Source organism: Wyeomyia smithii, chromosome 2 (assembly GCF_029784165.1).
Source record: "Wyeomyia smithii strain HCP4-BCI-WySm-NY-G18 chromosome 2, ASM2978416v1, whole genome shotgun sequence".
Taxonomy (NCBI): Eukaryota; Metazoa; Arthropoda; class Insecta; order Diptera; family Culicidae; genus Wyeomyia; species Wyeomyia smithii.
This window is the reverse complement of record NC_073695.1, coordinates 101,816,959-101,828,969: the sequence shown is the minus strand read 5'-3', so window position 1 is coordinate 101,828,969 and position 12,011 is coordinate 101,816,959. Positions and strand designations below refer to the sequence as shown.

Here is a 12,011-nt window from a genome sequence, read left to right as displayed (position 1 = left end):
CCTCTCTATTTCATTCTCTGACTACATTGACGCGAGTTTTGATTTCATCAACAAACAGCTGCCAAAATCCAAAAGTGGAAATTTTCCCGAATCGTTTGAAATTTTGTTCTGCTGATTGCAATTAAAAGAATTAAAAAGAAGTTCAGTTCATCCGTTCGATTGTTCAATGCTGAATGGATTTGTATTAGCCAGAATAGACTAGAAAGAAAACAAGCAGTGCTACAACCATCTCTACATGTACTTTTTTACCCACGAGAAATTCAAAAAGTAAAAAAAACCTTGCTATACCGTTGATGCATAAAAAAATGTGGAGAATTAACCCACCCGAGGATTTTTCTTTACTAACGTCAATGCATTGGCTTTTACTAGAAGAAGTACCGCTGCACCAACTGGCCCCAATATTGTTGCTGATACCAGTGCTGCAGCTGATTCTATCCGTTGCCACAGCCGCTACTGTTTAGTATGGATGGTTGTAGTCGCTGTCCAGAACTAATATGAGCAGTTTCGGCTGAAACAGGCTCTTATATAGGGGTCATTCCATGTCAAGTGTTCGAGGAAATGCATCGACCATCTCCGATTTCGACCAAAATTTGTGAGTCGATGTATTTTGGGTAGGAACTTATAAGTACAAAGTGTTGTACCGATTGGTGGACCCCTCGGCCAATGGGACTGCCTCCGCTTTTTGCGAATTTAGCAAAACACCTTGTTTATTTTGTGAATATCTCGGGACCCTGAAGAGCTACAGGTGATATTGACATATTATTTTGAAGGGTTTGAGACGTAAAATCGAACTACGTGGTCAATTTTTTCCTGCAGTGTTTTTTCCTGCAGTGTTTTTTCCTGCAGTGTTTGCCAACATTGCATTTTTTTCGATTCAAAACCTAATTTGCAATTTCCTCGAAATACCCCCCCTTCGATTTTGATTTTGACCACGCACGAAAGCGCTTCTACATAAATTGCTGCTATCTTAATGGTATCCTAGCAGGCGTTTGTGTAATCGAAGAGATGCACCTTAAAGGAGCATCCGTTAATGATGTAACGCAAAAAATCCCGTTCTAGAATTATTTTAACGAAAGGTTACAGGAGAGTTTTGGCTACACTCGGCTCATGTATTTTGAACGCCAGCTTTCCAGAACGTCGGTGTGTTGTCAAAATGAGGCAACTTTTCATTGGATGCATATTTATTAGTGCCCGCTATCGCACAGACACAGCATTTCACTAAAGGAAGTGCCCCATTGCATAAGCTGGCCCTGCTACTATCGATGCTGATATACCCGCTGCAACTGCTGCCGCTATCCGTTGTCACAGCTGTGGCCGCTATACGCTGCGATTGGTATCCGCTGCCTCTGCATTCATGCTCTTGCATCAGCTGGTCCTGTTACTATCGATGCTGATACCAGTTTCAACTGCTGCGCTCTCCGTTGACATTGACGCTGCTATTGGTATCCGTTGCACTGCTGCTAAGGTAGTACTGCAGTTGTCGCTGTCTGTAAATAATATGAGCAGTTTCGGCTGAAATAGGCTCTTATATAGGCTAAATAGCACATTTCAAATTGCAAGGTGTACGATTCTGTCGACCGTGCTTGGGAAGCAATCATATGACGACCAATCAGCGGTCAAATTTTTCGTTTTGACAAGGCATGACAATTTTCAATAGTACAATAGTTTGAGTAATAAAATTACAATTTTCTGCATTTGGGAAGAATCTTATAAGATTTTACAATCTATTGCTGCAAGAACGAAAGAAATCCACCGAAAACTAACCGATATATTAGCATTTGAAATTGGACATATTTTTCACTTTTTTCGGTTTTAGATTTTCATTTTACATCCCTATGTAGCCGAACTCCCCGAGAGACGTAGTTCTACGTCAAAATCATATGAAATTTTGAGATTTTTTTAAAATATAAATCAAAACAGCATACTCAGAAAAAGAAAACAAGGAGCAAAATATTTGAATAACAGAGCTGTGATTGTTTATCTTAGTAACAACGTTTTTGAATAATTGCCAATTTTTTAACAAACAAGGCAAGCACCTTCAATGCAGTTGATTCATTATTCATGAAAATGGGCAAGGCTGCTGAACAACTGACCGGGAACAATTTTTTATCTGCGCTGCCTTCGTTTCGTTGTTTTCGAAATTAAAGATGTTTATTTCGCGTTGATAAATATCTGCTCATTCTTTGAAGGTAACTCTGCTCACCCTCTGTTCACCTGTTTTTCGATATGATAACAAAAAAATCACAGGAGGGTTGTGTGCAAAGCCACGACCGCAAGGTTGAAGTAGAATACTTTTGCACAGCTCTACTTACGGCTGTAAATTAACCTACGGCCGGCGTATCGGTTCGCGCCGGTTATCGCGTTTAGCCTGGCAGAGGCCTAATGCGCACGGCCAACACAATAGAAAGGTGTTTTCGCATTGAAAATTAGACACGGCTTTACTGGAGTAAGTGTTGGCAAATGCATCTACCGCTAATACCGCCGCTATCGTACGAAAAATGACGCGCGTCTAAGAACACCCGAACTGTTTCGCCGTGCCGCTTCCATTTACTTTTTTTTTTTTTTTTTTTTTTTTAAGGGGGGATTTGTTAGTAGCTTAAGTATTTATGATAAATATTAGTAAATAATGAGTATGTGTGTCCAATCACAAATGGTGACTTCTCAACACTGTTAGAAATTTGTAATTTTAATTGTTAGGATTTGTTTGCTTTCGCAATTAGGACTTATCATTCGTAGGGATTTAAACCTACTTGTCAGAAAAGGGGAAGTAAACTTACAACTAACTTAATTGCTAACTTATTGGATATAAAGAGAGCTTATCGTAGCAATTGAGGATTGCAACGATTTTTGTCGAAAATTGTTAATAATTTTATTTGACATAGCTTCTAATGGTTCAACACCAGTAAGTCTATGTAATTCGAGTATACCAAACCAAGGAGGACGCTTCAAAATCATTTTCAGAATTTTATTCTGAATCCTTTGGAGCGTTTTCTTCCTTGTTGAACAGCAACTTGACCAGATCGGTACAGCATAAAGCATTGCTGGTCTAAAAATTTGTTTGTAAATCAAAATTTTGTTCTTTAAACAAAGTTTAGAATTCCTGTTAATGAGAGGATATAAACATCTCGTATATTTGATGCACTTGGCTTGTATACTCTCAATGTGCTCTTTGAAAATAAATTTTTGCTTCCATTTACTTCCTTATTACATCGGCCTTAGGGAAGAACCGGCTGCACCTACCGCTGAGGTTGTTACCATACTGCTACTGGTACCCAAAGCTATTAACCCTTCAAATTAAGTGTTTTATTTGTCCTCAAAAGAACAATTGTTCAATTCCATATCGGATATGATCGCATCTCTGTAATATTACCGACAGTAATATTCTTCTAAACAAAATGATCCTACTTTTCCATTAGAGGAAGTGCCGGCTGATGTACCGCAAAAATCTCGCCCGATCACTCGCGTTGGCGTTCAGCCTGGCAGAGGCCTGAGACGTGGTGACCAACCACAGGGCAAGTGATTTGTTTAATTTGAAGGCAGCCATAGGCGCGACCCGCTGCTATGGTCTGTTACTGCTGAGTGCCGATATCTGCTGTTACTGCTGTCAACGTTGTGGACGGTCCATCCAGTTCACCTTCCGACTAATGAATGTAGCTAGTTTTTTCAGAAACACATTTTTATAGCCGAAGGGTGCTACGTAATAGGCCACGCCTTTCAGTTCAGGTCTACCATTTCCTTATGTTCTTTAGACGAATTATTCCACAATTCGCATTTGATTTTTGTATCCAGCGAATAAACACCGATGGTGCTCTCACACACGCAACGGTTTTAACCCGTATCTTATTGCAGTTTGTAACATCAAGCGATTTCGTTTGCTCGCTGTTGCGTGTTGCATCATGTTGCAACTTGGCAACTGGGAGACGACGAAATTCTGTTACTGCTGATTGATTGAATCGACTTCATATTAGCTCTGCATAGTCGAACTAACTGTCTTTGTGAATGCGGTCTAACAGGGCAGTTTGTTATTCAAAGTTGGTCATGCTGATCGCAGCCTTTGCGCTGCCCCTACAGTGGGGAGTTTACTAAATAAAGTAAAAATAAGAACAACTACAACAGAATTTGATTGCGGTGCGGTATTTTATTTATTTTAAAACTATTCATCACATATAGGTAAAATTAAAAAAAAAACTATCTTATTTTGTTGAATATAAATCATCTTATTTTATTTAAAACTATTCATCACATATAGGTACACTCTTTAGACATATTTATATGTTCCAAGAGTTCTATTTTTCGCCTTTCCAAAACAGCCTAAATATAAAAAATCGGTTGAAAAATAACCGTATTAAACATAAAAATGTGAGCTAAGGTAAAAAACAGGGTTCTGACCATAACTAATAATTTTTGGGGTATTTGAAAAACTTCAAGTAAATTCGCAAGTAACTTTTGACTAAAGCCACAACCCACACTAAGTCACATCGAAAGTTTTTGCATTTTTTCATCATTTGTAGCACCGTGAAATAAATGTGCGATAGAAGCCAAAAATTTTGGTTTTCTTTATAAAATATATAACTTAGCCAAATATCAACCGAATTCCTCAAAACTGCTTTTATTTGATTCGGAATTGAATATACTTTCGAAATTATAGTGTATTTGTGGTATGTTTCTTACAAAAATAGACAGCAAATTCAAAATTAAATTGAAAAATTGCGTGAAAAAGTCTATAAAATTGGATATAAACTCAAATAACTTAACATGTTTTATTGAAATTAGAACAAACCTGTATATATTTTGAAAGCTCTATTTGTCTTCTTTCTAAAACTGCTTTAATATTGAAAATCGGTTGACAAATAACTGAGTTAAAAAAAATTATATTCGCTGAGGTCCAAAAACCGAATTTTGACCATAACTTCAGATTTTGAAGGTGTTTGGAAAATTTCTAGTATGAGCGAATGTTACACTCAACAAGACCTACAACCTACACTAGGTCACTTCAGAAGTTCTTGCCTTTTTTTCATTTGTAGCACAGTGTTATTTGTTTATTTGCCTTGAAAAAAGCATTTTGCGGTACAAAATCGGTTACTGATTACAACTTTGGAGCTGCCCTTACATTGGGGGAATTAAGATACACGGTAAACATGCACTGTGGAAGCTATTTTACAGTCAGTAAATTCGACGGGTGCGACAGATTTAAATTGCTAGGATACAACACAGAATGCTTGCTTGCGTTGACAAAAATTATTAACTTTCAATGACTTGTTCATTTGCCTTGAAAAAGGCATTTTGATATCCAACATTGGATTTCCCGATGGCAATCTTCATGTTGCCCCAACACGGGGGGAATAATGGCTGTCTGGCGACACACGCTGAGAAAAACCGCGCTGCTTCTGAGACGTGGTGACCAACCACAGGGCTAGTGCTGCTGCTAAGGAAGGACGACTGCTGTTGTCGCTGTCTAGAACTATTATGAGCAGCTCCAGCTGAAACAGGCTCTTATATAGGTCAAATAGCATGTTTTCAAATGCAAGGTATATGATCCTGTCGACCGTGCTTGGGAAGCAAGCATAAAACGACCAATCAGAGGTCGAATTTTTCGTTTTGACAAGGCTTTACTATTTTAAATAGTACAATAGTTTGAATAATAAAATTACAATTATCTTATTTTGGGAAGAATCTTAGAAGATTTTCCAGTCTATTGCTGCAAGAACGAAGGAAATCCATCGAATACTAACCGATTTATTAGCATTTGAAATTGGACATATTTTTCACTTTTTTCGGTTTTAGATTTTCATTTCACATCCCTATGTAGCCGAACTTACTGAGAGAAGTATTCTACTTCAAAATGACTTGCGCTGCGGGTTATGGAAAGTTTTCACCTCAGCATTGAGAAAACTAGCTGGATTTCAGCTTTCATGACACTTTAATCGATTGTATATACGCTTACTCGAAAAATCCTCTCTAACACGAATTATTATATGAGGGCCCTTTTTGAATTTTATACAAGCAGAAGCAGCCTTGGAAAGCAAAAAAAATCTATAAAGTTGTGAACTTGGCTAAAATGTAAATTTCAAAATTTATCTTGCCTTGGCATGATAATTTATGTAAATACTTTTGCAATATTCCATTTTATACTGACGAACGCAACGAACATTAAAATTTACTAGATAACAATAGACAATAATACTCCAAACTGTAATTGAAATGAACAATTTAACAGAAACTTATATACCTTTCTCGAATTGGTTAGAAACTCATTAGATCATATCAGAAGCTGGCTGCATATTATTTTTAAGTCTGGATACACTATTTTCTCGTAAACAAATTTGTTTTGCATCATAACGCAATGCGTATACAATTCTTGTTGAACTTTCTGAGCTGATCAGACATGAACACATACAGAATTTTACAACCAATATGCACTAAATAATACATACAAGCTAAACCGGGCTTGGCTTGCCCCAGTTGATAAACTGTTACATGAGAAGAAAACCTTGGCAATGGGGTCCTAAAGTTTTGAACGGTTTTCTGATTTTTATATATCAGCTGGAAGAGTGCAATTTTCTGAGCAAAAACGTGATTTTTAAAAAATGTTTATCATTTTCCTTTGATTTTTGAATGAAGGATAAAAATCTGCTCGAAATGCCTTAAATGACAGTTCTCTCATATACCGTACATGGGCGAAACGTCATCTAAGACCATTCGAGCAGTTTTTTATTCTTCATTTAAAAATCGAAGGAAAACGATAAACGTTTTTTGAAAATCACGTTTTGCTCAGGAAACGCAGCTTTTTCAAATGATATATAAAAACCGGTATAGCTTGAGGACCCAATTGAATACTTACCTGATTTCCAATAACGGTACATCGCGCTGGAAAGTTGCCAATTTCCCTTAACCCACTGTCTATGGGATCAATTCGTACACTAGCTTTTTGTTTGTTATTGTTGATGTTCCATAGCATACATGTGGTATGGGGAAACATTGTTCCTCAGCTGTGCTATAATGATATGTGCTTATATCGTCTCTACGAAAACTAATCCACTTTTGCCTCCAACGCCTCACTTTCGATCAAATACTGACATAACATTCACTAAATGATAGACAGCTTCTAATGAATTTCGCATTTTAGCGACATCCGACATGTTTGATTCAACAATTAATTTTCGATTTTCCCAAAAAACACTTTCGTCACACTCTTGGGTGATGCTTCAATGCACTTTCGTAACGTTCACATAGACATTTGAAAGCTTATGCATACACACTGATATCAAAGCTAACATTGGCTTACTACGGATAATTCCTTCTTCGATTTCTTCACGTGCAATCAAAGAGACACTTAGAATGAACATACACAGCTTGAGTTCTCACGTGCTTGCTGCTTCCTGTTTTTCCGAACATAGGTAAAATGCACAGGCCACGATGCTTATGTTAGAAGTAAAACTTCTACATCTCACTCACAACCAGCACTGGAACTAAGTGAGACTTGGCTCCAAAACAAAGCGTGTTCCTCTCGTTTGTCACACGACGACACTAAAGCATTATGTATATGAAAAGTTCTGCTGTTAAGGTAGTTCAGGGTCAGTTACCAAACGATACGAAATCGAACCATAATTTTCCTGTTTTTTAATTAGTTTTAATCAACTGACTATGTAGAAAAGTCATTTGGAATAAAAAGTTCCAATAGCTTTCTAATTTACCTACTGCCTTGTCTATTCCATCATGAACCCCTCTACTATCTGACGGTATATGAACAAATAAAAAACCGTAAAGGTTCAAGCGGCAAGTCTCCATGTCGCATAACAACCGGTTAAAGAGCAACACTTAGGCCACCACCCAAAACCCGCCCACTAGTACATAGCATATTGCAAAATTTTGCATGGCCCAGTTATTTTCATGTGTTTGTTGATAGACTCTACACTGCTGCAACGTACAGTAGCTTGTGTTAGTGAATCTGTTTCGTGAGCGCCATCAGTATCGCGATATTTCTCCTTAGCTTTTCACCGGCAGTCATCTGGGTCTTTAGACTGGTCCTGCGTCATGGTATATAACAATGAACCACCTGTTAGCTGCTTTGGTGGAGACGCTTGGTTACCAGTGACGGTTCTATTAGATTTCGAATAATAGCTTTAATATTTATCCGATATAGTTAACGAAAGTATCGGTTACAATCGCAAGTGTTGAATAAACTGATTGAATGAATAATTTTTAGAACAATTTATTTCTCTCACTTAAAGCTGCAAATAAAAAACATTTCAATCAAGACTAGGAGTACGGTAACAAAAATAGCGTACACAAAATTGATAACTAATCAATAAATTGTTGTCACTTGTACATGGAAACGATGACGACACGACCCTTAGTTAAGCATAGACTGTTGCGTTAGCTATTTATTTTTGCGATTTTCTATGACTTTATTACGGTTGATTCGCCAGTTTTTGTTTCTCGAGTTGGTGAGGGTGGGTAGAAGAAGTTACTGGTCGAAAACTTCCTTGTTTATTTATTGTAAATTCTCAGATTGGTCGCAACAATTCGCACTGGGTTTGTTATACTCGTGGAATATGCTGATATTAATGCTTACGCTTAACTCCACACTTTAGGTGCTGTACAACATTTGGCTACATCATTTTGTGTACGGAAACCCACTTTTTCTCCATGTCCTCCTCAGATTAGCCTCCTTGAGATGCTTTCGTACTACCTGCTTCATAATAGCCCAGTATTTCTCGATAAGCCTTATGTAGCAGATTAGAGAAAAGTAATCTTAAAATGTCATAGAACAAAATGTAAATAATAAATATAATTGTTATAGGCACTGACATGTTTTGTTATTCAAATGAATATCACTTTACATTATTACTGTACACCCATATTTCCGCAACGTTAAAACAGAGAATGAATGCGGGAACCAATCAGAAACGTTCGCGCGCTAGCGTGAGCGTATAAAAGAACTTCGTTCAGTGCATTGGGGCACTTGGCCTGACAATACGGCCTCGGCCTCGGCCTGATAAAACGCCTGATCCTGCGGCTAAAAAGCTTTTGGCCAACAACAGATTCGCTGTCCTGGAAAACGCCACGGATCCCGAAATAGTTAAGAAGCAGAAAATTCCGCCTCTCTATGTGAAAGGCTTTCCGGAAGGTCTACGTGAAGCAATAGTGTTTTATATTGACAAAGGACTGAAATGCACCATCCGCATGTGCACTGAAGGATACAAACTGATGGTTCCGTCATTGAATCATTACTAGGTGGTTCAAGTGATACTGCAACACAAGGTGGAATATTTCTCTCACGGGCTTCCTGACATGGAAGTTGACACCCTGTTGGAGAAACTAAAGGTAAAAGGATTCAAACCAATCCAGATCCATAAGATGACGCGTCACAGCAAAACTCGGAAGTACCGTGATCGGTTATATCTCGTAAACCTGGAGAAAAATTCGAGGTGCCTGGCGGACCTGTAGTTCATCCGAGCACTTTTCCACATCATCGTAGCCTGGGAGCACTACAAACCAGTGCATCGTGACGTCACCCAATGCTCTAACAGCCTGCTGTTTGGACACGGGACTAAACATTGCCATATGGCGTACCGCTGCATCAAGTGTGGCCAAACGCACGCCCCCGATGCCTGCCAGCTGATGGAAACCGCCGAACCGATGTGCGCTAACTGTGGGGCTACCCACAAAGCAACCTCGCTACCGCTGAATCCAACCACCAGACCAGTCACAGGTGGCTCTAAGTATGCTGAAGCAGCAAGATCCGGTAGCCGTTCACCCCCCACAAGGTCTCAAGTCAATGACTTTATCCCAAGCTGCAACTGGCACAACTAACAAAGAACCCATGCTCACCATGTAGCAATACGTTTTACTGGTCGTGGAATACATCAACACTTTTCGCACTTGCAAAAGTACAGCTGAACAACTGCAATCTGCGGTGATTATCGCTTCCAAGTATGAATCGTGGAATCATTAAGATTGCTAACTGGAACGTTTGCTACATCAGGAACAAAAACGTACATAAAATAGACATTGCTATCATCACGAAGACGCATCTCAAACCTGAGGTGAACATCTTTCTTCCGATTTGTACGGCTGGATCGAGCATATTCTTCTGAAGGAGGCGTGGCTATTGCTCTTCGGCGTGAAATAAGCTGTCATCTGCTACCGAGTTTTCAACTCAAGGTCATCGAGGCCGTGGGATTGGAAGTAATTACTAGAGTCGGTCCCATTACCATCATCGCTGCCTACTGTCCCAAGCAAGTCAACGTAAGCGACGGGTCAGCAAAGAACCTAAGAAGCGACATCATCAAACTGACTCGGAGGCAGGGGCAGTTCATCATTGCGGGTGACCTCAATGCAAAAAAAAGGCTGTGGTAACAGTCGACGCAATCAAAACGGCCTGATCCTCTTCAACGACCTACAAGTAATTCCACTACAACATCCTAGGTCCGGCCGCTCCCACCCGATTGAGCAGATCCGGAGTACACGCAACCATCGACCTGTTTATCCTCAATGTGGGCAACATCACCGACCCGGTTGTTCACCAAGAACTCAGCTCGGCCCACTTCCCAGTGGTAGTCGAAATTGGATTCTCTTCTAACCGATTCCAAGTCTGTCGGCGTAACTACCATCGAGTTGATTGGGCGCGGTTCCAGCGATGCGTGGACAACGAAATTGACTACGGCGTCCAGCTGGAGCCCTCAGAGAACATCGACCAGTGTCTTCAGTCCATCGATTAAGTGTTATCCCAGGCCCGGGATCTACATGTGCCGGCTTCCAGTCTGATGATTACCTCTCTGAACCTAGACAACACAACCAAACGATATATCCAACTCCGTAATACTATAAGACGACAGTACCAGCGCTCTGGCCTGCCTCACCTAAAGACCAACATCAATCGTCTCAACAAAATCATCAGAGCCAGGTTGGTGGATCTAAGAAACAAACTTTTTTCTCAACATCTTCGCTCCCTCCCAGTCCGTAGAAAGCCGTTCTGGAAACTTACCAAAATTTTGAAAACCCGAACACCAATCCCCGGTCATTTCCTTCTAACACCATTTGAAAAAGCCAATGAACTTGGTCAGCATTTTGTCAACTCTCACAATTTGGGTCATGCCATAGTAAGCCCGCACGAGCTTGCCGTCCAGGAAGTAATAACTAGAGTCGCCGGTCTTCCCTAAGTCATTACCGATAAATGAGGTAATGATGAGGTAATAGCGGTCATCAAGCGCACCAAGAACGTGAAGGCCGCTGGTGTCGATGAGGTCCTCAACCTTGAGTTGAAAAACTTGCGTCGAGAATTTTTCGAACACCTGTGATCTGTATTTAGTGATCTGTATTAAGTGTCTGGAGCTCATCTACTTTCCGTCACGCTGGAAGTTAGCTAAAGTGATCCCCATCCACAAACCCAGTAAGGACCCTACCAACGCTAAAAACTATCGTCCCATCAGCCTATTATCGTGCATCTCGATGTTTTCGAAAAGTTGATTCTCAGTTGTTTACTGGAGTTCGTAAACCAGAATAACATCTTCCTTCCAGAACAGTTCGATCATTCTATTTCCGACAAAATTTCAACATGGTATAAATCAGCTTTAAAGTTCGATTTTTTGATATTGTTCTAGTCTCCTAACTTCAGCTTCTTGAGTAGATGAGCTTTACGTAAAAAACTCATTTTTGAAAAAAAAAATGGTCTTTAGACCACTCTGTTCCGCAATGGCTCAAATTTTACCGAGACTCGGGGAATTTTTACTAGGTGTGTGGATGTTTTTTACAACTCTTTTTCTTATTTTCGAAAAAAGTGTTAACTATTGGACCTGTAGAAATGTGTTTTGGGTATGTTTTTGGGAATATTCAATCATTTTATTACTCTTCTCTCAAGCATTCGGTCATCCTTCCTATAGGTATGTATTACGGTTTGAATAATTCTATAGCCATGAATTAAGGGGGAGGGGGGGTGTCCTTGGGTACGAAAGTGGCCCCGTTGGTTACGCGCCCCTTCATGACATAATTTGAATTAGTTTTGGTCA

At 39.6% G+C, this 12,011-nt stretch overlaps 1 protein-coding gene across 1 annotated transcript in view; it reads right to left on the bottom strand.

Moving 5' to 3' along the window:
• LOC129724022 (cAMP-specific 3',5'-cyclic phosphodiesterase 4A-like) overlaps window positions 1-7,467 on the bottom strand; it is a 477,938-nt gene extending 470,471 nt beyond the window's left edge. The window contains exon 1 of the mRNA XM_055678608.1: window positions 6,842-7,467. Coding sequence (XP_055534583.1) covers window positions 6,842-6,979 — 138 coding nt within the window. The 5' untranslated portion in view covers window positions 6,980-7,467. The remainder of the gene's footprint in view (window positions 1-6,841) is intronic.
• Between the last annotated feature and the right edge of the window lie 4,544 nt (window positions 7,468-12,011).